The sequence below is a fragment of the Megascapheus bottae genome, chromosome 25 (genome assembly GCF_031878675.1).
Source record: "Megascapheus bottae isolate mThoBot1 chromosome 25, mThoBot2.hap1, whole genome shotgun sequence".
Classification (NCBI taxonomy): Eukaryota; Metazoa; Chordata; class Mammalia; order Rodentia; family Geomyidae; genus Megascapheus; species Megascapheus bottae.
This window is the reverse complement of record NC_143533.1, coordinates 24,500,043-24,527,259: the sequence shown is the minus strand read 5'-3', so window position 1 is coordinate 24,527,259 and position 27,217 is coordinate 24,500,043. Positions and strand designations below refer to the sequence as shown.

Below are 27,217 nucleotides of genomic sequence, written 5' to 3'. Positions count from 1 at the left end.
AGTGTTTAACTGCTAAAAGGCAAAAGTTTGCCATTTGCTAGAAAATTATCAAAACTATTTTAGCTTATTTGGCGCAGGCATTGAAGCCATTGATTTAGGGGAAAGAGAAGGAGCGTGAGTATTTTTAAGTGAAGCATCACGTACGTGGGAGAATGCATTACAGGAAGAGCAGCGGCGTGCAGATGTGCACTTGTTTGTGTGCACAGGAGAACTTCCAGGCGAAACATAAAGCAGAATCAGCTAGCAAACAGATCCTCGTTTCCGTCAGTGGCCTTCACTACTGACTGGACTCTGGGAGACAACTCATGAAGGTGGAAGACCATCAAAATCAACCTGAAATTAAATACCCACTCCAACGTAAACCTAACATAAACTTGACCCCGTCTTTGTGTTGATAAATGTAGAGTTCCAGCTTTGTTTTGCTTGGGGTTGAAAGTATTTATTTCATTGACAACAACTCCAGAGTGAAAACACTGCCCCATTCCACTGGAGGCAATGTTTGCTTTAGCAGGGCTAGGCTGTGTGAGTGTCCTGGAAATGTGAAAATGCTGGCTACAGAAGACTGCCTCTATTAAGACAATGAGAATGTTTTTTAAAAATATGTCATTTAAGGCCAGGCCATGGTGGTGAGGAATCATGCTTCAGTTATTATGAAGTCGTTCCATGTGGAAAAGTACTCTAGAAACTGGCTCCCTACTCAGGCTTGAGGGCCACACTACTCTCCTTGCAGGACTCCTAGATTTCCTTACTGGTGTTGCTGACAGCAGTCTAGAGACTGAATTCTGAGAGCTTGAAAAAAAGTGGTCTGGGCATAAATATATATATATATACACACACAGTGTACAGTCCTAAAGTGTGTCTACAGATGTACAGATGTAGACTACATTCACGGAATAGGTGAAATTAGTTTCTAATAGACTTAGTGGCTGTTCAATAAAAGCAGAATGAATGAATGAACAGAAACTACTAATCAGTGATCTAGCAGAATGGAGGTAAAGTAATTAGACGTTCCTGTTTTCAAAATGTCCTCACTCATGTTTTCTATGGCTGGAGAATCCTGACGAACACTTGTTCAGGTGACTCTTCCAGGCTCTTTCATTTGCTGTTCTGTGAACACAAGAAACCAGGCACCAGGGCCTCACGTTTCTAACCCTAGCTACTCAGGAGGCTGAGATCTGAGGGTCAAGGATCAAAGCCAGCCCCAGCTGAAGAAATCTGTGAAACCATACCCCCCAATTAACCAATAAAAAAGTGGAAAGCAGAGCTGTGGCTTAAGTGACAGAGAGCTAGCATTAAGGGAAAACAAAACAAAACTCAAGGATACTGCCTAGGACCTGAGTTCAAGCCTGAGGACAAAACAAACAAATAACACAACACTAATAGACCAAGAACTTTTTATATGCATGGCAAGACTTACAGCTGATCTGATTTTTTTTCTCTTAGTCATTGCAAACTAACACATGGCCACTTCATTAACTCTAGGGTAGGAAAATCTAATTCTCAGTATTAACTGCACCCCCCCAAAAAAAGGAAGAAAAGATTTAAGGAGCATAAGAGAAAATTTACAAATACATAATGTTTGCCTTTTGTCTATTTTTACCTCCATCTCGCTTAGCTTTTCTGTGTATAACTTCCTACAAATGTAGCAAATAGTCTATGGCTTATCGTCAACATTGCACAGAGAAACAGATCTGCTGGACTGTACTCTTCTCCTGGAAAAATACATTTAACTAGCTTCATGTATGCAGATTCAGAATACGTGTATATATACTTGGTAATAGGAATATTTACTGTCTCACAGAGCAGTAACATTAAATTTGAGGACATAACTTTCAAGTGTACTTATCTCTCATCTTTGCACATAATTTAGTTATGCAAATCTCATACATTTCCTCGTTTGGCACCTTTGATAATGACTGATTTCAGCTGCAGCTGAATTGTATAGGAGTTGCTTGGATATATATAAATCCATTATATATGTAAAATTTTCTGGGATAGAAATTATCCTGGAAAATTACCCATGGACATTTCAAATAGAAAAGAAAGTTCTTTATCAAAATAATTTTAGACGGGCTTCAAAAGAATTAACTTTTCTTGGTTAATGGAAGCATTTGTTACTGATAATGGGGTAGATAGATAGATTAAAAAAGAGACATGTGCATTGTCAATAACCGTGTTTGACTTAACTTCTGTGAGCATTATGAAAGAGGATTACGTTTACAGACCAGCATCTATCAGTGGTTTTGCAGTCTATAGAATAAAGATAGCTGTGGCTTGATTCATTGCCATACGTTTATTAATGCCAGGTTTTACCTTAGGCTATTGCTTACAAGCCTGGTTAGCAGTTCTTATTCAAGGCAGATGAATACTCCTGACAGGAAGGGCTTAGTTTTGTGATATCTACACAATTAACTTGCCTTCATTGCCCATTGGTGGCATGTTAAGTTTTTCCTAACAACCTCTACAGATGCACAAAATCTCATCACAATATATGAAGCATGTCCAATAAAAAGAGCCTTGATGGGTACTTTGGCTCGATACAGCAGCAAGATTTTTACAGAGGCTGGATCAAAGGAGGTGGGATTTCATCATTAACACATCCCTCTCTTTCCCGGGCCTTTCCCGGTGGCGTAGCACGTGAGAAACCACACGGCTCCATACTTCCTGGGAACGGCATGGGTGGAGAAACGAGCAGGTGGTTTGTGAAAGACGAGACGTAACTTTCTATCACTAATGGAACCTCAGAATCTAAGAACACATCCTATTCACAAGTCAGCCATACAACGTTCCGCAGGTGAAGTCCACTCACTAAGACCGGCCATGAAATTCACGGAGCAAACCCTGTAACCTTTGTCTTCCCATAATTTGCTTGCATGTATGCACGTGTGTGTGCATCTGCATGCCCTGTTTTATATATTAATGACACACTGTGCAAATGGTTACAGCTGGGGTATTTTAGTCTGTATGCCTACTACGATTGTCCTCGGCTACACAAACTTGATCCCATTAAATGTCTGCATCAGACTATCTTTAAGAAGCATATGTATGAGTCTTATTTGAATTTGCAGATGGGTTCTTTTTTGATGGGCGAATGAGCTATCTCCACAAAGCTTTCTGGCGCTCCTGGGTTCTAGGGCATTGCATACATCTGTCTACCAATCTATCTCGTCACTAAACCCATATTCCAATCCCAGGGGCCCTAAACATTTGCTACCACTTGGATTTCAAAGGACGTGACACTGCTTGGGCAGGAAAGGAGAAGGATTTGATCTGGAGGAGGGAAACGAGTCGAAATGCCGACTCCTGTGCAGCAGGATGCAAGGAAGGTGGTGCAGAAAGGAGAGAAATAATGATGGCGAATCAACCGTTCGGTGCATTCGGAGATTTGGCAACACCTGCCGCTTCCTACCACAGTTCCTGAGTGAGACAAGCTAGAAACAAGGGTCTGCACTCGGCAAGGACAACACGAAAGCGGAGAGCCTGGATGGCCGCCACACCTGGCCTGGCCCACCTGGGCCTTGGACGCAGGGTTCATTCTCGTCCTAACATAGCATGAGGCCACGGCACCTCTACGGCAGTGGAGAATCCCACACCTCCCACCTGGTGAGGAGTTTCAGAGAAAGAGAAATGAAAGAAGCCAGGAAGAGCAGGGTTCCCCGGGGCTGGAGAGGCCTGGGAGATGATGGGGGTGGGGGCTCCCCACACGGGCGCTAGGAATGCTGGCGGGGTGCCTGGGGTCCCTATCGTCACACCGCCTCAAAAATGACTGCCATCTGCTTCAAAGGACTCTTTAAACCACACTGCTTTGATATGTGTGCAGTACACACCCCGTTACAAGAGACAAAACCACAAGACCTTTATCTGTACTTCAAAGAAGGCCTCAAAATATAAGTACAGGTAATCTCTCAAATTGCCAACCTAATTCACAAAAGCTGAGCACTTGGGATGCCAAGTGTGGATAGGGTAGTATATCCAAGGAAAGAGGAGGAGGAGACGATGCAACTGGGCGCGCAATGCCACGGAGGAGGACTGAGCCTCAGATGAAAGATGGGCTGTCTCTGAAAAGGGAATGGGTGACCACACAACAAAGCTTTTGCCTGAAGGGCCACAGAGAACAAGCTCGGCATGGATTGCTGCGGTGTCTCACACCAGTCCCCGAACCTGCTGCGTTCCATCTGAACTCAGGCAACTGCGTCTGGAATTTTATTGTTCAGACTCGGGAGATTTCAACTGCTGCCGACAGGTCTCAGGCAGGTTTCCTGGACTGCCCAGCCAGAAGCACTCTGAAGTCTGGAAACCCGAAACCCGGCTCCACAGGCAGGGTACTGTAATGATAGGCCCCAACCTTCACCAGATAACCATCACCAGTTCCCTAACCACACTAAACAGGAAAGGGGGGGCTGTGGGTTCCTGGGGTCACTCCCCGAAGCCACTGAGCAGTCTTAGCTGGAAGGCACTGACCTCTTATCTGCATCACCAATCTTCTGAGGGCAGATGGGAGGAGATGGGACTAAAGGAAATGCAAGCAGGGGAAGCACTTGACCCAGAAACGTCTCTCCTCCAGGAGACGGGCACCTGGCGTGGGCACCTGGCGTGGGACATGGGACCATCCTGTGAGGGCCCCACCCTCCACCCCACGTGAACAACTGTTGCCCACATCCAGTGGAATGCCAGGCCTGGAACGGGACAGTGTCAGCTTTGCAACCCCAAAAGAAAGCCTAAGTATCCTAGGGCTACAGAGATGAAGTAACGCGAAGCCCCAGAGGGCACCGCTTTCTGCTTTATGTAAATCAGAGCCTGTCGGGGCATGCATGATTCAGTGCCCAGGGTGTACTCTCCTGTGACGAATGAGTCCTGCTTAATTTGGCAGTGATTATGCGGGTTGCTGGCCCTCTAAACCCCTTTGAACTTGTAATTGCTGCTGGTTTAAATAATGAACATTAAGGGAGGTAGATTCATAAAACTGCAGATAACATTTTTTCTTTCTCTCCCTTTGTTTTGATGCAATAGTCTCTCCTCCCTCCCCCTCTTTTTTTCTCTGTCTCTCTGTCTGTCTGTCTGTCTGTCTGTCTGTCTCTCTCTCTCTCTCTCTCACACACACACACACACACACACTCCTCTGAGACCATGGACAGTGATCATGCCAGGCTGTTACTGAAATAAACTGCAGTCTTGTTCTGGGTTGGCGGGAGGGCGGACATGAGGCTGGGTGGTGCAGGGTGGGTGGCAGGAAAGCGAGGAGCGATGCAAGAGGAGGCTCAGAAAAGGACCGCGTGCTGAGGAAAGGGGAAAGGCCTGGAGCTCATGAATATTCATAGCCAGTCACATATGTACCAGGCTTGCTCTCCACCTTCTCTTCCCCATGCAGCAGAGACCAAGGCAAACAAAAGGAGGGGGCTTTGTGGCTCCATCAAGCTCCAAAATGCCACAGTGCCTACCTTCTCCATCGGCACTTTTCAACTCCTGCACAGGGCTGAGAGAGCATGGCAGATGTCCCTTCTCTGTCTAATGGCCACATCCACCAAGAAGAAGAAATCACGGGCTCACATGAGAACCCTTGGTTTTGAGCCTTTCCTCCTCACCTCACTGGTGGAAAATCCCCTAGGATTCTTCGCCCCACTAAAGGATAAATCTTGGTTTTACTTTGAGGAGAATGAAATGGTAACGAGGGTGGAGGCAGGAGACGACATTAGGCGAGTTTGTGAGCACGGACCTGCCCTAAGCCACACAGCTCCGCGGCTCCCACAACCAACTCAGCTGCACACAGATTTCATGCTGTTTTGTCCAGCATTTGTTTTCCCACACACACACCCTTTCTCTTCTATTTGTAGTATTTTTTCTATAACTCAACATTTTCTTTGCCCAGTGTGAGTAGACTACCAAAGGTTAGTGCTGCGGGTGAGCCTGTAGTCTCCAGAGACCACTCACGGGGTGTTATTAAACCTGGGTCTCAACACGGCACCCCCATGGTTCAGAGTAACTGTACCCACAGCAGCCCAGGTCAAAACATGTCCTTCCAAAAGTCAGACAGGGTCAGTGACGACGTAAGAACAAGAAACCTCTCAAGACCCAGGCCCACGAGGTTCCTGGAGAGACACTGGAGCTAGGCCAGACTGAACAGAGAAGAAATCCTCGGTATTCCATACAGAGTAGAAAGTTCTGCCTTTAAGTCACTCATACTGAAAACAGCAACACATTAATTTAAAATGAAGTCTGTGTACAGTTTCAGGATCATTTTATTGATGTAATAGTGTCCCCCAAAATAACTAGCAGATGGATTCCCACCTCCTCAATGAAACACTGAAACAAACTGAAGAATTGTCAAAATCTTATCATGAAGGCACACAGTATAAAAAAGGTTGACTTAAATGAATCAGAAATGTGCTTCATTGCACAATATTTTTCTAAAATTATGACCGGAAAGGATTCTCTGTTTAATTCTTTAGCATATCCTTTCACAAAACACATCTGCCATCAAGTGTTTCTAATGCGTACTCGCTGCTTCTCAGCAAACACCCAGGTGTCACGAGGCCACTTCGTTTTAGTAGGGCAGAAAAGTGCATTCCTTTTCATTCCCACCCCTTCCCAACACAACATAAGGCAAATCAGTGGAGAGCAAAGAGAGGGGAAGCGGGGGAGTCGGCTGGGGGGATAGCATCTTCACAGTGTCAGTCCCGGGCTTGAACTTGGGGCCTGAGCACTGTCCTTGAGGTTTTCTCAAGGTTAGAGCTCTACCACTTGAGCCACAGCACCACTTACTGCTACTTTTTTTCTTAGTATGTGGTACCGAGGAATCGAACTGGGGTTTTCGTGCATGCTGGGCAAGCACCCTACCACTAGGCCAAACTAGACACCGGGCCAAGGTAGACACTTGTTAAACCCACCAACTCCAAATCTGAAGAGGCAGCCAGACCCCTCCCCCAACTACAGAGCTGGAGTGTGGCATGTACACTCAGCCCTGAGAAGCAGAAATGTAAACTGCCTGCTGGCAGCCCAAGTCTTTCCCAACCCCAGCTATTTCCATCAACATTCTTCATTTTTTTTTTTTTTGCATGTGACGTGTGGCTTGTTTTGTCACAATAATGGGATTCCATAGTGGTCAGGACAGATGTTAGCCAACGACACCAAGACATTTCTAAAATTATTACAGAAATTTAAAATCTTGCCCTGTGCCCAATAAAGGCACCAATACAAAGAAGAGGGGCAACTTTCTGCGCTGTTTAACACAGGCAGTGTGACAAATCAACTGTCCAGGCATTACCCTTTGTCCATCTGTAGCCCTACAAGAGGCATTCTTATTGCCCCCTGTTTGACAAAGGAAGAGAAGGAAGACTCTAAACCTGCCCTCTACTAACCAGACCCTCTGAAGCCTCGGCCAGGCTTTCAACCACTCTATGATCACTCATTATCTTCTCTACGTTTGGAATTTTTTCGAAATTCCTTGCATAGCCATCTTCATGGAATTATAGACGGTAACAAAAACCAGCAACTGCCTCTGGCCTCCATCCAAATCATAGCAGTCTAATACACTGAGTGTGTACTATAGAAGAAGGGAGATCTCGGGGCTAGTTCTCCAGCCCACAGTATCTCATTAATACACTATGTCTATCACATGAGGCACTTTCCATCTACTACCAACAATATCCTAAAATTATTCAGTGAAGTGTTTTGTGGGAAGACATATATGTATACTGCTATTTCACTTGTACAACTTATACAGGATATCAAATTATATTTGTAGGGATTTTGAGTCTAGCAGTGAATTCTACCTTTAGGGTTTAGACTCCCTAAAATACTCAAGAATGCAAGCAGGTTCCTGACCCATTCGTTCCTTCACCAGAAAATACCCCCCAAATTCCCTTTATTACCAGGGCATCAGAAACCCTGCAATTCAATCAAGACAAAAAGATGACTCTGATCTGATGTCTCCACTTGTGTTGGGAAGCAAGGCACAGGTAAGGTTCAATTTCAAAGTAGCCCCTGGGCCCTTGGGCCACCTCTGCAGCACCTCCTCCTATCAACAGGCAAGACCCATCCTCCCTGGTGGCTCAGCAAACTTCACACAGCACCCCTGCCAGCAGGTGTGCCAGCCTGTCAGGCTCTCATGCTCCCACACTGCACAGACTCCACTTTCAAGCCAATGGGCCCATGGCCAGGCCACTCACAGCTGTAATGTATGTGCTGGGGTGAGAGTGGCAGGGGAGGAGGAATAATTACTGAGTGTCTGCCTTGTTCAGTGTGATGGGCTCTTTTCTTATCTGGTGCCTCTCCCACCCTGATAATCCTACCCATTTTACAGACATAGACTTTGCAGTGTCCAAGAATCTTTCCAAGCTGAGGGCTGGTGGCTCACACCTGTACTCCTCGCTCTGCAGGAGGCTAAGACCTGTGGATCTCGGTTTGAAATCAGCCTGGGCAGGAAAGTTCATGAGACTCTTACCTCCAATAAACTACTCAAAACAGACAGAAGTGGTGTTACAGCTCAAGTGACAGAACACTAAGAGGGAAAGCAGCTCAGGAACAGGGCCCGGGCCTCAGGACTGGCAAAACTAAAAAAAAAAAAAAATCCGTCTAGCCAGCTGGTGCCTGACACCTACAAACCTTCCTACCCGGGAGGCCGAGATGGGGGTCCTGCGGGACGAGGCCACCGCAGGCAGCTGGTGACACCCACTTCTCCACAGAGAGTTGGGTACAGCTGCACACACCTGTGGTCCTGGTTATGATAGGGAGCCACATCCAGTCTGATCATGACCGAGGCAAGCACTCTGACAGGAAGGGAGAAACCATCTTGAAAAATCACCAGCACACAGACCAAGGGCTGGAGGTAGGTCTCAGCATGAAGCCACTGAGTTCAGACCCCATACCCATAAAAATAGGAATGAAGGCCAGGTGTTTGCCCTAGTGGTAGAGTGCTCGCCTAGCATGCACGAAGACCTGGGTTCAATTCCTCGGTACCACACATATAGAAAAAAAAGCCAGAAGTGGTGCTGAGGCTCAAGTGGTGGAGCTCTAGCCTTGAGGAAAGCCCAAGGACAGTGCTCAGGCCCAGAGCTCAAGCCCAGGACTGGCAAAAAAATAGGAATGAAGAAAATAATAAAATAACCCAAAGCAACAGTGGTACCGAGCAGCCAACTGCAACCCATCCAAAGTCTACCTGAAGACAAGCGGGGCAGAGGCAGCCCAGACCCTCCCCTGCCACCCCCGGCGGTGTGGGGCCCAGGCCTACCACCAGCCTGGCGGAGCAAGCCAGGGACCACTATTCCAAACAAGTGGCAGAGGAGGAGCTTCCACAGAAGCCGCACTGCACTCAGAGTCCCCCCAAACCCCCAAAGCAAACGATCCAGCTGGGGTGTCTTTGCATGTGGGGTCAGGAGAAGAGTGGGGAGGGCAGGAAGAGAGCCCCAGAGCAGGGAGGGCTGGAGCAGGCCCCGGGGGCTGCCAGGCTCCTTGTAATTGCCCACAGGGTGGACTTCAGACCAAACCCAAACACAAGTGACAAAATCTAAAACCACAGGAGCAAAGGCTGGCTTTGGAGTCCTGTTGGGAACAGGGACATTTGTTTAAGTAACCACTGTTTTAAAATTGCATACATAGTAACACCAAAATAAACAGCTTGCTATGCTGTTTATTTTAAGATCCACAATGGTAGTGTACAGTGTGGCGTGCCCCAGACGGGAGCGGGACATAATTTACAGTTGTAGAGAGCCCGGGAGGACTGGCTCCACGCCGGGGCTGTCGGCTTCCTGATTAGATAACAGTGAAGGTCAGAATGCACTGCTTCTTGCACAGCAGAGAGCAAACAGCTACCACAAAGCCCCTGCTCCTCCCGCTCGCAGTGAATTATGAATTGAGGCCTGTGGTGAGTGGGGTTTGCCAAGTCTCCTCTACAAAGCCTGTATTAATCGCAGGTCCTAAGGACGGGTCAAGAGCACCGTCTGACAAACCAGGGAACGCGCCTTGCTGGCCAACCTCGCCTCCCTCAGTCCTTCCCCTCCCCGTTCAAAACGGAAGAAAGAAAAGGAAGAGTGAGGAGGAAAAAAATCCTGAAAATACACACACAGTCTGTTGGGCGCTAAAACATATGTAAAACTGAACTCTAAGGAGAAGCAGCTAGATCAAACAAACCTCACATGCCATCAAAAGAAGGACTCGGCCATCTGAGGCGCCCTCGGGCCCCCTGCCCCTCCTGGCTGCCTGGGCACCTTTCCTGGTTCCTTCTCCTGCCCTGTCCTGGAGCTTCCTTCCAGGCCATCCCCAGCTCACTCACCCCTCCGCCCTCGCCCTCACCTGCTAGAACCTGGAACCCTCTTCCGGGGTTGCCAGGACTCCCATTCTGGAGGTGGGACATCCAGCCAGGCCTCCCCTGCCTCCACAAGCCCGGGGAGGGAGCTGTACTGCCAGCAACCCCAGGGCCCAGCGTAGCTCTTCTTCCCACACTAGACAGTACACACTGGTGTGCATTTTCCTCCTGAAATGAGGTCTTGCTAGGTAGCCCAGGCTGGCCTCGAACTCCTCAACTCCTGCCCCCCCCTCTGCGCCTTCCACGTGCTGAGACTACAGGTGTATACCACGCCACCCCTGCTGCACGCGCGATAGGAAATGTCAATATCCCAAGAAGCCCACCAGTCTCACCACCCAACAGTAACTACTCGGGTGTCCTCCACATATATCCACACAGATTTTATTTCACAAGATTGTAATGCTAGCGCTATACTTCTTTATTGCTTTTTAAGTCACCTAGCAATTATATTGATTTTTTACGTATCTCAAAAAATAATACCTTTCATTTTTTTTTTTTGAGGGTGCTGGAGTTTGAACCTAACGTCTCATACCTGATAGGCTAGCACTCTACCACGTGAACCACGCCCCAATCCTTTATGCTTGCGTTAGTTTTGAGATAAGATCTCATAGCCCAACTGCCTTAGACCAACGTCATGGTCTTTATAGTTCCTGCACAGCTAGGAAGAGAGGCCCGCACCACCACATTTCATTTTTTTCTACTGGTTGAAGTGGAGTTTCACAAAGTCTTTGCTCCATCTGTTCTCAAACCACAGTCCTCCAGATCTCTACCTCGAGAGTAGCTAGGCCCATAGGTCTGACTGAGCCACTGCAGATGGATTAAGTGTAACTTCTAATACTTATGTAACTAACCTTCTGTCACAGTCTCATGGTGAGGGGGAATTTTTGAGTGCATTTCTTCTTTATGACAAACCCCCAGAAACTGAGCTGTAGAGATAAAATGTGTGTCTTCTTTATGCATTCTGTCTATTTAAATTCTGGACATCCATGCCCGCCTTTTCTAGTCACCATTAGGTTGATATTTCCCCTATTTTCATACTTTCTTTATTTCTGGGCCGTGTTTTATTTTTGAGACAGTCTCACCCTTTAGCCCTAGATGGCCTTAAACTAGAGAGCATCCTGCGTAACCCCTCCCGGGATGACAGGCTCGTAACACTACGCACCGCTTTCCATTGGTCATTTTCCAGTGCCTTTGGTGGGCAGTGCCAGTGAACATTTTTTAATGCCTACTGGCCGTTTGCATTCACTTGTTTCCTTATTGACTCATTTGGTGTTTGATTAGGAAGTTATTTCCTTGCCCATCATACAATGGTGCTCGTGTTTTTCCCAATTCAATTAAGTTTGTCTTGATTTTGTTTATGGTATTTTCTTGGCACTCAAAAGCTCTTAAATTTTAATTTAATTTTTCTTTGTAACTCCTTTGATTGTATGCTTTGAAAGGATTCTCTAGACAAAGGAAAACAAAACAGTAATGTCACTTCAAAGAATTCTTAAATGTAGAATTTATTTTCATGGAGAACACTGATTTTTTTCATAGTTATAAACATTACCCCAAGCCCACTTTTCTCCACCGACTGAAAGCAGTGGCTTTAAGATGGACACAGTTCTCACTCTGGCCTGGTCTGGGGACTTCTACTGCCTCAATGACCATTCTCACCACTCTTCCATGTAGCTGGTGTCACACGGTGGCGTTCTGCAATACATTCAACTAATACTGAGTGCCAACACTCCATCATCCACTTCTCCTTTCCAAAACAGGCTGACTTTGCTTAGTTGCTTTTCTATTCAGATGAAACACACAGAACTGCCTTCTTGCTCTAACCCCAGGGAAGAGAATGTCCGTGGAATTTGGCTTACCTGGTGTGCCATTTCAAGAACCCTCAGCACCACCCCCTCATATGCTGCCACCCAGACTTGGCTGTGCTGTCAACTGTCTCCTAAGTTCCCAAGCACTGCCTGACGGCCAGGGATGGTGGGTAGGGGTCCTCACCCCCGGGGCCTTTTGGGGGTTCACAGCCCCTCAATACGTCTAGCAAGGTCCTCAGTTCTCTCCTCTGCCGCTCAGCTCCAGGGCCCTGACCTCTGTTTTCCCCGAGCACAAACTATCACCACGGCCCCCTCTCCCCACTCGACCCAAAACACTTCTACCTCTTCCCGTGCCCCCACTCTGAGCCACCTGACAAACCCTCCCTCCCCACACCATCTTCTGTTCTTCCTTTGTTGCCTCCCAATTTCTCCTGTTCCATCATCAGCCTGCAGAAAAACCCAAAGGTAGCGTGTGACCCCAAACTGGAGGGCTGCGTTCCTGCATTCGTTCTTGACCCCTCTACAGAAGCTACTTTCCCCGCTGTGAGCTCTTTCCTTCTTCATATAATTTGATTATGCTGTTTTCCTTTCTACTCTCTCCGCCCAGCTCTCAACTTGCCCCTTCTTTCTCTGCACTTACTCTCCTCTCCCTTCTCTTTCTGAACTCTTAGCCCAGAGTTGTGGTCACAAGCATTGCTTCAACCAAGATCAGCCTGGCTCTCACCTGCTGTGCTGCTATTTCTAACCTGCCCTCAATTCCCCAGCCATGCTAGGTGGGTAGTACTGTGAACCTAAAGGCCTCACGATGCTTTCAGAGCTGTCTTCCCGAGCCTAGCCTCCCACCGTTTAACGTGTTGTGCTTTAGCCAAAGTGGAACCTGAAGAGGACACTGTAATCTTTTCCATCTTTGAATGGAGAATCACAGGAAGACGCATGTAGTGGCATCCAGACTGAAACTATCTTCCTGGGGGGGGGGGGGAGTGACATTCTCTCTAGACTCTAGCCTTGGTGGGATAAGTCTGTGGCTACCCTATGATGCTTGCCACCCTCCTTACAGTGGAGGTGGGGGCTTGCCACTTTAGAAAGGTAAACCAGCTCATCACACCAGCTAGGCCAGGGTAAAAAACAGAAGACTGGTGGGCCAGGTAATCTCAGGATGAAGAGCTTACAAAGATGTCCAAATCCCCTCGCAGTTTGTTTCAAGCTGTAGTAACACAAATGAGAATGTGTGTACTGCAATGCTGGCCCCATCCCTAGTACCTTCTAAGTTTGAGTGTATCCTTTTTTTTTTAAAGTTACTTTGACTGAAACTGCAGCAGAGGACGCACGCCTGAGGGTCTCTGTCCTCCTTCTGATACGCAGCGTGTACTCTCCGTAGGCTCTGATCCCCTTTCTAGAATTGGGTCCCAAGGCACAAGTACAATATCCTTCTGTGATCAACACCCAAGTTCGGGTTTTATGGAGCTAAGACAGAGCAAGTTAGTTCCTTCTTCCGTGTATTGCACTGAAGTATGCGTGATTCCTATTTTACACTTCTCATCTCAGCTAACCCCTCACCACAGTGAAGTGCAGAGACAGGCACGCAAATGGACTGGCTAACCTGCCCAGGTGACCCAGGAAGCAAAAGGCTGAGTTGAGGTGGCTGTGGTTCAGAGTCGGGCCTAGGTCGGCTATCTCTGCTAGACCGCCTTGTCACCAGAAAGAAACTTACGTCAACGCGTCCTCCATGTGTGCTCAGTCTTGGTAAACATAAAGGATTAAGATTGCCTTCACTACCTAATAAAGGCAGGAAAATCACAGTATTTCTATGACATGTTTCATAAGGGCCAACCATCAACTCATGAGAATTGAAGACACCCTCTTATTTACTTCCTAGGCAAACTAAGGCTTGAAGTCAAGGCCTTGTATTTACTAGACAGGCACTTCAGCACAGTGCCTGCCCAAGATGTCCCTTTTAGTTATATAAACTACATAAAACAAGATCGAGAACACTGGCGGTGGCCACTGACAAAAGCCCAAGGACATGAAGAGCAGAAAGAGTTAAATTATATACACACGTGTGTGTGTACATGCATGCGTAGAGATTATATATTAATATATATTATATAATTTCCAGACAAACAACAGAAGCCACATGAAAAACCGTTATTTTTAATAATCATGCATCAGCTCACGGAGATCATAAAACCTCTGGGATTATGCTGTAGGAACAGCCTTTCTCAAAGCACCCTCAAGTCAGCAGGGAGGTTTTTCCACAGAGGTGTCACCTTAAGAGTTCCCAGACACTAATGCAAAAAACCCAGCCTGTAATTGAGTAATAATGACCCCACGTTCTCCTGCTCTTTTATGACTCTGACTCTGACTCTGACTCTCTCTCTTTCTCTCTCTCTCTCTCTCTCACTGGGAGGCAGGATTTAAAACAAGTGTAACAAGTCATGAGCTGCCTGCAGGTATCCGGAAACACTGAAACGGAACCTATAACTTTTCACCATAGGGAAAAAAATAAGATTGCTTTTACAGAGAATTCCAACATGCCACCAAACCTACAGGGAGTAATCCAGCATTCATCTCTTCCATTGATCAAAGCCTTTTGCTTTTAAAAAGGCTAGTTCAGCAAGTTCACTCCCACCCTGGCCGGCCCGGCACCCCGGCGCTGCTTCCTTCCACGCATTCTGGGTGAGAAGCCACCACTTCGCCCTCACAGCACCACCAGGGACATTGGACTATGCCTTTCTGAAATTGGTCCACTGTCAAGCCAAAATGACTTCCAGAATATGTGACGCTCCGAGGGAATGATGGGAAGATCCCACCCTCTAGCCAGTAGCGCTGCAGTGGGACAAGCCCGGTGCGAGGGTCCCGGGGAGCAGCAGCCAGGCTCCACACAGCCAAGGAGCAGCTGAGTCCCACACGTCAGGTACCAGACCACGCCCAGCGGAGGCCTGACTCCTGCCCACGTTAGAGTCCTTTAATACTCCGAAGAGATCATAATATCCCTTCATTTCTTGTCATCCCAGAACTCTAATCTCTTCAATTGTAATTTTGTGTGTGTGTGGACATTCAAGTTAGATTAAACAACTATTCATGATCTATTAAAACCAAGAAGGGAAACTATAGTTTTAGAAAAATTATCTGCCATTATATTGTGACTTGACAACTTATCCACTATCAGATAAAAACAAATTAGTTCTGGCAGATTTGGGACTTGGCAGTTCACAATATGAATAGCAAATGTGAAAGCATGAAAATGGCATTACTATTCTGTCTTAAGAGGATAATACACCTTTAAAAGGTCCCAGTGATTGTTTTGCATACTGTAAACAACCACTGCCAATCAATTTACCAAGTGGCACCAAGGCAACTTCCATTCAACCAACCTGATGTTTTCTACCCAGGAACATTCATTCATTCCTAACAGAACAGGGAGATTGGATCTCATCCTTCCGCCCGCCCCCCCCCCCAATCTGCTCCCAAGAGCAAAAACAGACACTTCCTCTGGGCAATACCATCTGTAAAGGTGAAATCAGTCCTCTTATGACCCTGTGTTAGGGCAAGGGGGGAGGGGGGACCGGGCGTTCGCCTAACCTCCCCTGCTTGGCCTTTAATTCCTGCCAACTCCACTTTTCCTAAGAACACATTTGCAAACTGTGGTCAGGCAGAATGAAATGAAAATGTCTCCTGTGATCTGAATGAATATTCAGGGATTTCACTAAACAGCATTTAATGGCACTCTATTCCTGGAGGTTTTAAATAGCTGAATATTCAGATATGCACATGTCTTGTGTTTCCCTTTATTCAAGGGTCCTCAGCTTCTCCTCTTTGAATTCTTGAATGTATTTTTGAGCAGTTATATTTCAAGTGATATTTTATGACATTGGGTGCTAGATTTTGAGCTAGCAATTCTAGGTTCTTTTTTGACAGTAATTTAGTGGCATTTCATTCTTTAATCTACTCATTCATTTCTCAATTAACTAGTTTTGAAAAGCAGACTTTAGTTTTTAGATTTTTAGTTTCAGATTCACAGTAAAATTAGAAGAGTCCCAAGATTTCCCATCTACACCCGTGTGTTGGTACATATGGCACGCATCCTCTCCTTCGTAAGCTATCCTCCCCCTCCTACTCCTCAACACGCCCCGCCCCCGAGACCCCCGCACACGTAGAGTAATGGGGCATTTGTTAGAGCAGTGGACCTTCGTGGACACAGGGTCATCACCCAAGTCCACAGCTTCCATCAAGAGTTTCCTCGTACAGCTATACACTCAGGGGCTTGAACCAGTGTGCAGTGACACCAACCTACCATTCCGACATCATAAAGTAGTTTTAGAGCCCTGAAAGCCCTCTGTGCTCAACTGGCTACCCATTTTTTTTTCTTTTTTGTCTGAGACCAAGATCCAAACATGAAATCTGACACTTTTGCTGACTGGCAGGTACTCGGCTACCTGAGCCACATCTCCAACCCTTATCCATTCTTTGTCTTTTCTTTTTTTTGGGGGGGGGGGCAGTCCTGGGCCTTGAACTCAGGGCCTGAGCACTGTTCTTGGGCTTTCTCAAGGCTAGAGCTCTACCACTTGAGCCACACACCACTTCCAGCCTTTTCTGTGTATGTGGTACCGAGGGAATCAAACCCGAGTCTTCATGCATGCTAAACAAGCCCTCTACCATGAGGCCACACTCCCGGTCCCTCCTTATCCATTTCTAAAACTGTCAGTTAAGGGCTCATAATCTGGGAGTGGACTCCTTTTCCTATTAGATTATCTGATATGCTTCAAAATGCCTTGCCGCGCCTCGAATGCCACATGCCCCACGGCCCCCATCACACACTGCCGTGGTGAATGGGCCTCGGGGTCACTCCAGATGACGTGAGTCCCAGACACACCAGTCTCTCCCATGCAGAAGACCACCATCTTGGGGACTAACTATAGGTGAAAGGCAAGGACACGGCAGGGTGCAGCTCTCCTAGGCCGGAAGGACCCACTCGGCTGCCATTGCCTTTCTTCTGGAGGCGGTCCTGAGATTCCACACAACATTAAATTTTTGGCCTGTCTCTTTAATTTGAGAAACTGTAAAGACGACAACAGATGGCACACAGAATTGACTTATGTCCTCTATTCTTTACTCAAGAAGGGAATGTGTAGAAACTTTGATAAATGAAACAGCTTCGGGATGCAGAGCTCTGTGAAAATCATCTGGGGGTGCACTGGACGCCGGCCGCAGAATTCCCGGGCTTTCTTCTCAGTGTGCCTTAAAACCCACCAACAGTCCTGGTGACCACAGCCGCTTATGTCCAGTACCCTCCTGTCCCAACAAGCACATGATGGATGGGCCATTAGCTCTGAACCTCAGCAACCCTGAAATGACTACTCTTCCCACCCCTCCAAATCATTCTGAACCAGGAAGAACATTGAAGCATACAGTTAATTGGAAACATTGCAAGAGAAGAGGAATGCTTAGGACAGCATGTCCACGGGAAAATAAATCACCCAGCATTGTTATTTAATGCATTGTGACATCATTTCCTGAAATTAAACAGAGATGACACCAATTCAGGCAGTCTCTAGTATGAAGTTCCATTCAAATAACTCACAGATGTTTTCTCTTGGCAAGCAGAAAAACAATGCAAGGGCAGAGGAAAGGGATGCCCCTGCTCCTGCCTGTCTGCAGGAAGTTCTCTCTTTTCTGTCTTTTTCTCTCTCTCCCCTCTCCTCCCTCTCCTCTCCCCTCCCCCCCCACGAGTTTCCGCTGTCGGCTCTCCTGTATGTATGCAGGAAGCTCTCTATCTCCCTGTCTCTCTCGCTCCTGTCCTGGTGTGTTCTCTGCACATGTCCACATAAGCATTTCTTGGCCCATGAGTCCTCTAGTATTCAGGGCACATTCGCATTTCTGCGTTTGAGAAAGGCCATTTCATCTCTCACTATATAAGTAAAACCAACATTTCACAGTTGCTATTAATTTGACCCATAGTTATGACTATTAAGTAGACCAATCTCAGAATCATGAAGGCCCTAATTTCCAAGTAGAAATAACTGATGCCCATGAAATACCGACTTTATTAACCATTCAAGATCCTTAAAAGGCTGTCTGATAGAAACTGTCACTGTGTCTTCATGGAGAGCAGTGGAGCCACAGAGCTCGAAGAGAGTGGAGTGGTGGTAGTGCTTTCTATTTGGCCGGACCCTGGCTGGTTCTGTGATATTCAAGGGCTTTCAGGCAGCTAAGTACAAGCACCAGGCGAAAGACCAAAGCCTCAGAAGATGAGCATAGAAATAGACTGCTGCTTCAGCCACCCGGCCACCCCCACTCCCGGCTAAGTAGGCCACATTACATGCTTCCTTTGCAACGTAGGAAATCCATTCAGAGAGACCAGGTCACTTATCTGAGGGAGTTCAAATCCAAGGCATCATTTCATAGTCAATGACCCTTAAAGAAACCTGCACAGCGTAGCATCTGGCAGACCACCTAGACTTGAACCTCCTGAAGGCCAGCCAGCCCCAGGCACTACCACACCCTCAGCCAGGCGCCACGGCTTCCCGAGGCACCAGGCCTCTGCAGCAGACGTTGGCATGGCTTTCAGGTCAGGGTTCAGATCCCATTCTCTCCCGCTTGAGGATTTGGGGTTTTGTTTGCTCTGGTTTTTCAGGTTTGGGGTTTTCCCCCTTGTGGGGCTTCTCTGGCCTTCCTCTCCTGTGCAGTTGTAGCTAGTTGTAGCTGCAGACACCGACATTCAAGGTTCAAGGTCCCCGCCAGCCACTCAGCCAGAAGACACAAGGCGTAGAACGGAGTGTTTTATGCTACCCCATTCAACACCCTAGCAGGAGAGTCACATTCTGCAGATATTAAAAAAAAAAAAAAAAAAAAAAAAAAAAACTAGAGTCATAGATGTTAATGTGTTTTACTTTTTTTTTTTTTTTTTGGTCAGTACTAGGCTTGAACTCTGGGCCGGGGCTCTGTCCCTGAGCTCTTCAGCTCAAAGCTACCACCCTATCCTTTGAGCCACAGCCCCACATCTGGTTTTCTGGTGATTAATTGGAGATAAGAGTCTCACAGACTTTCCTGCCCCAGGCTGGCTGTGAACCAGGTCCTCAGATCTCAGCCTCCTGGGTAGCTAGGATTAGGGTGTGAGCCACCAGGCCCGGCTTCTTTTTATTTAATTAATTAATTAATTAATTAATTAATTAATTAATTATTTTTGCACTGGGAAATGAACCCATTAAATCATGCATGCTAGGCATGCCAGTCTTTTTTTTTTTTTTTTGAGAGAGAGAGACAGGGTCTAGTTCTGCCTAAACTGGCCTTAAACTCAGGATCCTCCTGCCTCTGCCTCCCAAGTAGCTAGGATTCCATGCCTGTGCCACCACGGTCAGCCCAGGATAACATCCAGGGACCAAAACTTGACTGTGTACAGTGCAGCTCCTCACCCGGACGCAGTGCACTCTCCTTTCAGAAAGGAAGCCTTCCAGATGTGCCTCAGACAAGGAAAACCACTTGGGTCTCTACATCCTTCCCTCCTCCTGCACATACGCACAGACAGACATACACAGTAACCACGTTAAGATACTAGGCCGTCGCCAGGTCTTGAACTCACAGGGGAAGGAAGCGAGCGGCACCTGCTCCTATCCTGGGTTCACTGCCTTGAGTGACAACAAGCTCAAATAGAGATTGTCAGCCAAATCCAAGCCTTTGTCAAACTTCATAAAGCACATTCTAACAGCCAAGGAGTGAAACAGGCAAAGGCCAAGCAGCAGGCTTGAGCTGGCCAAAGCATCCTGCCTAACCCTGCAGGCTCAACAAGGCTGCACGGCATTGGTCGCCGTTAGGTAAACCCTGCTTCTAATCGAGTCACATATCCTTGAGAGGAGTCTCACATCTCCAAAGCACAAGCTTTTCCCTGGTGTTTTCAAATACAAAAGCCCTCAGCCAGGAACTGATGTGAGCAAGTGGGGTCTTTGTGTGGGGGCACTTCCTGTTTGTCTTCCCGGGCCCCAATTCTTTGCAGCCCCACGGGAGGAGCTCTCAAAAGTGGCAGAGGAGGTGCCTGAGTGCGTAATTGAGCCCTCTCAGGGCTGCTTGGCGTGGAGGGGTTTTTCCTCTTTATAAATAAACTGTCAGCTTGGGTATGATTTCTTGCCGTTTCTTTCTCTAACTATCTTTGACGTCAAAGGAGAACAGTTGCGATGGCAGGCCTGCGTGTATGACATCGTGATCTGCATGGGCCAGTGGAAGGTGCGGGCTTCCCTGGGCTTTCCCTTCTTTGCTCTTGGCTGTTTCTAGCTCAGGCACATACATTTCCAACAGATTCTACACTCCTCACCCCAACAAGTCAGGCAGAGCACCCACCAATGAAGGGGGTTCCGTGTACTCTGATGCGCCTGCGATCTTTTCCCTAGTTGGAAAATACACGTTTATTTCCTGAAAATTACTGTCAGTTTTTCAGAGGGGATTTCTATTTTCAAGGAACATTTTGAAAACAGGTAGTTAGGAACTAGAAACTAACTGTTTATAATACTTCAAATTAAGCAACTTCAAAGTGCCTGAGTAAAGTATTAACTCCTTGGCTCATCCAACAGCTTTTAAAATTCCTATATTTTCCTCAATATAATCAATTAAGCCACCAATGTGGTACCCTTTGCCCAAAAGTGAGTAGTACATAGAAAATTGAGAGACTGCTTTAATTGTTACAATTGCAGTGGAACTTCTTCTTACAAAACGACAAAAAAAAAATGGAAGGTTAATGATTTTTGTCATATTGAGACTAAGACTTCACAATTGCTACAGTTAGCCTTTGTTGAGGTGGGTTTTCCCCTCTCCGGGCCTTTTGAGGTATTCAGAATAGGTGACAATAGCTTGCAGTTGAGAACATATGTACAGAGACCCCTGTGGCTTATTGGAAAAAGTTGTTCCATGCTGGTTGGGTGTTTGGGAGAAAAAAAATACAACCAGAGTTCTTTTATGTTCTGCTAGTTAATGAATGCATGAATGTCAAAATGGACCAATGGCCCATTCAAGGGGCAAAGCCTTAAGCAGCCTCCTTCTTTAAGAACACATCCTGAGATGCAAAATACATTTGCTTAACAAATTAAAATAATGAGATAATTCAATTAGCTTCTTTTTTTAAGGAAGAAAGAAAAAAGGGTACATCGGGGATTATTGTAATACAGGAACAGGTCACACCACACAAAAGAGAACAAACCCAGTTGAAATAATGTTAAAGAGACTGATAATGAAGGAATGCACACTGAATCATACACTTGCAGAGAAATTTACATGGAATAATAATCTAGGCGACATGTATTTTCAGTGGCTCCAGCCAACATTTCACTTTGAAAGTTGAAATTAATTAAATGACAGGAAAATATGCTGGGGTATCTTTATTTCTGAGGACTTCCTCAGGTCTGTTAGTGCATATAAGAAAGAAGTCTAAATTAACATGTCGCTGGTTAGGGGTCTCTATTCTTGGTTCCTAAGCTCAGAATTGCAGCTGAGTAAATCTCTCAGCTCATTAAAGATTGGAAAGTAAACGTTTTACAGGACCATCCTCATCAAAGTGACTGGACCCCCTCTGCAGTGAAGAGAAAGAAGGAGAACATTTTCAAAGACAACCAGGGAAAATGTCCTGCAGATACAGGGAGGTGCAGAAAAGGCAGAGAGAGAGATGGAAGACAAAGGGGGAGGGGGGAAGGCAGTGAAAGGGGCCAGTTGTGAAAGGGGCCATGGGAGGAGAGAGGAAAGCTCTCAGTAGAAAGTACAAAGGGTGCAGGAGGAGGAGGAGAGAGAGCAAAGGCCAGGCAACAACACTGCTCTCCAAATGACAGAGCCCAGGAGAGGAGCCCACAGACACCACGTCCACTGACTTCCAAACCTGTGGAAAAGAAAGGTCCAGAGACATGTGCGCCCCTCACTCAAGTCCAGCCAGTCCAGAGCAAAACCAAACTTGGAATGCCGCCTTCCTGAATCCCTCTGTCAGGTTACCTGAGGTCTCCTCCGCCTCACAGGCCAGGTATTCATCAAAAACTTTCACTGGATAGAGAATTCTGCTTGCAGCCTAATCTCCTGCCGAGCAGGAGATGCTCCACAGTAGGTCTACAGCACCACAGAAGCACCGTGCCTGGGAACGGCCTCAGCCAATTGCAGTCCTGCAACTCTACACAGTATGGCAGAAAGTCTTCCCTCCTCAGAAAGGCTTAGGGAGCGGGAAGCCTTAACAAGTACAGAGAGCTTCTGCCCTGTTCCCATCCCTAATCTGACCTGGAGTCACGGGTGGCAAAGGTGGTGAAATTTCTATGCGAATGTGACAAGACAGCCACGATTCTGCCGAGGTTGGCATGCAGCACACACCGCACACAAGAGTTGACAGTGGCTCCCCAGGCTTGAGTCACACTTCCCTCTCTGGCCTCAGTTTTCCTCGTTTGTAAACAGAATGGCCCAGGACCTGATAGTCTGGGGTGTCGGTTTTGATGACAGAGGTTGGACACACGCGCACATTTTAGCTTGGAAAGCAACTGAAGTCCTGATTTTTCAACCAAGAAAGGTGGGCCTGACAGAAGACAGAGGCAGGAAACAGAAGAGTGAGTGGGTCACGCCCTGCCCGGGGACACGCCCTGCCTTTTTCTGCTGTTACCCACACTAACAAGCCTCAGGTTAAAAATGAGAAGGCCCTTCCCTTGCGCTCACTCGCCTTTCGAATGAAAAACATTTTACAGGTTAGCAAATCTCCAGCCGAGGTGATGTAGCAAAGGACAGCTGTGAGGTAATTTTGATAATGATGAGAATAATCACCACACAGTAAGGTTCGGGCTTTGCTGCTGCAGCTCCAGTGCTCCTGAATAGATAAAAGTGATTAAATACTCCTGATTATCCCTGACCAATATGTAATGGATTTACAGCCCTTTCAATTAGTCAGTATTTGCTTAGGACTCATTATTTCGTCTTTGGTTAAGTAATCAGCACAGAGACCGCATGTTCTGTCTAATTCCTCAGAGCCAAGCGGGTGCAGGCCCTGACCTGGGAAACGGCCGTAGCTGGCAGGCTGGTCTCACCACCATCCTGCAGCTCTTGGTTCCTTGGCTTCCCTGCCCACCCCTAATCCTCGCACCAAGGCCAGATCGCTACCCCTTGGTCTGCTGCTAAGATCCTCCCATCAAAATGGCCGATTTAGGAATGTGAATCTCTCCCGTTCCCTCCCTGCCTCTGCCACACCCCTTGCCCTCTGAAAAGAGCAAATCAGGAATCACGACTATTTCTATGAGAGGAGCCTTGTCCTGCACCCCTGCACGGTAACGATGTCATTCAGCACAGCGACACACCAGTTGGATAATCAAAGCAGACCTTCAGCTTTCAACATGCTTTTCAACATGTTTTGAGGCATTAGCCGAGACAGAACGGCCTGAGATAAGTAGTGACACACATCCTCAGAAATTTTTACCACTCTCCAAGAATTTCCAAACGGACCATAAAGTACAAGGCCAGCTGCTCTGTAAAGTATACTGTCATCCGTCATGAGAGTCCCGAGTCAACAGTGCACCCTCATCCACCGGCCGAAACATAAAACTGATTGCCAACGCCAGAGTGCGAATCGTTATTTTTTAAATGTTGCACGTAGTTTCCTCTCCCCAAAGTGAAGGGGGCTAGCTTTCCATCTAGCGCACTTGAACAGCTACGAGGGAGCCCTTTACTTCCCACCCTACAAACAAAGGCAGGGCGGTAGGCACAATCCTCACATCTGTCATCTAGACCACGACACGTCTGCAGACCACAGCGCGGGGCAAGCCGTGCCCGATACAGGGCCTGTATGTGGCTAAACACCCTTCTTTTCCTTCTTTCACTTTTCTTTTCTTTTCTTTTTTTTTTTTTTAATTGAGAAGGGATAGCTCTCATTATTAGAGAAACCAGCAATGTTTATGGATTTGTACTTCTTACAGCCATGTCCTCAGACTGAAGTGACACTGTCTGCAGGTGCTCTTATACCTTTCAGTATAAATAGCATATATATGTATATGTATATGTATATGTATATGTGTATGTATATATATACATATATATATATATGATGCTATTTAGGGAGCCCAGACCCTTCTGAGAAAGGTTCATTGTTTACCTCTTAAAACACAAACCTATTCCTTTCTGGAGAAGCCCCTGGAATAGCAATGGCTGATAAAACCTCGATCTGACTGGCTGGGCAGAGGTAAGAGGCCGCAGGCCAGTGGCTGCTTGGACTTACTGTGAGGTGCTGGAAGAGCCAGGCTCTCATAATGTTGGTGGCTACTTTGGGGAAGATGCCTCTTTTCTTCTGGCGTTTCTTGTCCTTGTCGGGGTCGTCATCATCGCCTGTGCCTGGCGAGGCTACACTGTTGTCTAAGCCATCCCCTAGTTGGAAGAAGTGAGAGTGGATTAGAGCAGACGTGGTGAGCGTGTCCACAACAAGGCTCAGCTAAGGCTGAGCTCGGCTAAGCTCGTGGAAAGACACCCATTAAGTGTAACTGGAGACCCAAATGTGTACAAGACAGAATTAAACCAGGCCTCTGCAAATGTTAATTCTGTGTGTCTCACACTCGCCCGTATCATTGATTCAATGTTAACTTGTGTGCCTGTTGCAACTCAGCAGCTCTTTGTCAATGATGGGCTGCACACTGTGGGAAAGCCACCCTCCCTCCGCCAGCCCGCCAGGCACCAGTGTCTCCCCACGCCCACCGTGCGCACAGACTGCCAGGTAACCAAGTTCACCGCGTGGCAGCCTGCAGACTCCAGCCTGCCTGCACAGGTGACAGAAGTGGTGTCACTGCGGACTGCACATAACACACTGCCTACTCGGCCCCTCCCACAGCTGGCACCTCCTGAGCACGCACGTTTGCACACATGTGACCTTGCGCGCCACAGTTGCATGACATGAAAACTTTTAGCCCTCTGCACCACTGATCATTATTATGAAGGGGAAAGAGAAAAAAAAAAAAGGCGATATACATCAAGGTAGGTGCTCACTTAATCAGAAGTTTCCATCAGCATCTTTCTCGTCTGTGCTTTTCTCTGGCATTAATTGTGCATTAGCAAAAATCATTTACTTTTAACAGTCATACTTATTTTTTCTTGCCCTCCGGCAAAAATGCCTTGAAAGCCTGCCTGGAGGGCATCTAAATTATGTATCTGAAAAAACTCTTCTGGCAAGGCATTGCAGGACCCCTACTTTCTTAAAATTCAGCCGAGCACGTCTCCCTGTTTTGGGGAAGGCATCAATCAAGAGCAGGCATATATGCCACATCCCCACATTAATATTTGAACTAATAACTTTAAGAAAGGGAAAGAAACAAGATCCGACTTGTGGCATAATCAAATGCAAAATAAATGAAGAATTCGAGGACAGCACTGGGGCTTTATAGATGGCTGTGTTTTCCTTACACATCATTAGCCCGCAGCCACACGAAAGAGGGAAACAGGGAAGTGGAGAGTTTCTGCTCCCTGCTGGTGTTTAAGAAGCTGGGGTCCTAGAAGGACCTGGGGGAATTGCGCCGGGCGGGTTTTCTTCTTCTCCTCCTTTTGTAATTTAAGAATAGACATTCATTAGCAGTAAATGCCATAAATCCCAGGCTAAGTAAAAACCTTGTCTAGGAAAGCCTAAAACAATAAACTCTGTGCTCAGAGCAGCCTGAGCTGGACGCTGGCTCCAGAGCTAGCAGCTAGCTCCCCCCAGGCCTGTCCCCTCCTCTGCCCCACCAACCCACCGAGCAGCCTGAGCAGACCCAGCCACAGCACAGACTTCCCGCCCAACTTCTGGGCCCACTCAGCCTACTCGCCTGTACCTGTTCTGTTCCTTTCTCACCAAACTGCCCTCCCTCCTTCCCCCAACCTCCTTTGACCAGAGAAGCTGAAAAACCACAGCAAAGAGCTGGCAGATTAATTTTATTGACATTTCCATTTTCACTGCAACGCGATACCCTCCATCACATGGCAGAGATGACCCTCGCTGTTTACAGACTGACAGGGCACTTCATTATAGCCACCCTGCCCCAGGGCGGAGCGCGCCTTCCATCTGCCCAGACGCTAGAGCACGACCCTCCAAGTTGCTGTTCTCTTTTTCTTTGCCTTCTGTTATGATAAAAGGAGGGGAGGGAGAGAAAGAGAGGGAGACAGACAGGGAGAAGGGGAGGGAGAAAGAGGCAGAGAAGTCCAGACACTCCAAGACCAAATCAATGTGCAAAAACCAAAAAGGCATTTGACTTCTGAATATGATAGAGCCCCGTCTTCCTCTGTCTATCCTCCCAGCACACCCCTGTACACACACACACACACACACACCCCACGCCCACACAGGGACACGTGCGTGCACTCCTCACCGTGCCGGGGGAACTGCTGCCAGGCAAATTCTCACCCACACTAATGGCTTCTGACTGCTCCTTGGCAAAGCCCGGCATTTTAACCTGGGTGGAGGTTCTCTCCAAAATGCAGGCACGGCAGCCCTCTCATCAGCTGGGCTGTGTCACAGATGGAGGCTGGCTATTAGGAGGCAGGCCCTGGGCCTTGGGGATCTGAGGTGCTGTTCTGTAGCCCGAGGCAATTCTGAAAAGCAGTTCCCGGAGATGGGGGGGGGCGGGGGGAGCCCTACACGGCAAGTGCAAGTTTGAAGTCAGTCAGTCAGTCTGTCTGTCTACCCACCACGGATAGAGACATCTTTGTCTGTTAATGTAAAATCTAGGTGGCTATCTGAATGTACATTTCAGATAATGTATGTATGGAGTAACTCTCCCGCCAGTGCCGTCTAAATATAAAAACACACTCTGTAAACAATGCCTGTGTGTATATATTTCTTCCTAAGCACATATGGTTTCTGTGTATATGTTTAAGCTGAAATTGTCAGGATTTTGTTAAAATCTCATTTCACGTTTTTGATAGATTTTTGAATGCATTTACTTCAAAAGGTTAATGACTTAATTGAAGGAAGTTCAACCAAAAAAGGCATTTACCTTTTTAACCCAATCAATGACCTTCAAAATGAAAGACAGCATTTCCACGGTGCATTTTCTCTCATGTAAAAGCAAAGAGCGGATAATGCCTGCAGACTATATGATTCACTATATTTAGCTCAACATAAAACATACAGCTAGCCTGAGCGTCCCGTGATGACTGACTT

At 47.0% G+C, this 27,217-nt stretch overlaps 1 protein-coding gene across 6 annotated transcripts in view; it reads right to left on the bottom strand.

Moving 5' to 3' along the window:
- The window catches only part of Meis2 (Meis homeobox 2), a 378,408-nt gene that overhangs the window by 85,061 nt on the left and 266,130 nt on the right, over nt 1–27,217 (bottom strand). For all 6 annotated transcript variants that reach the window (XM_090318635.1, XM_090318634.1, XM_090318636.1 and 3 more), the window contains one exon: nt 24,317–24,462. In XM_090318635.1, the coding sequence (XP_090174761.1) occupies nt 24,317–24,462 (146 nt within the window). The remainder of the gene's footprint in view (nt 1–24,316; nt 24,463–27,217) is intronic.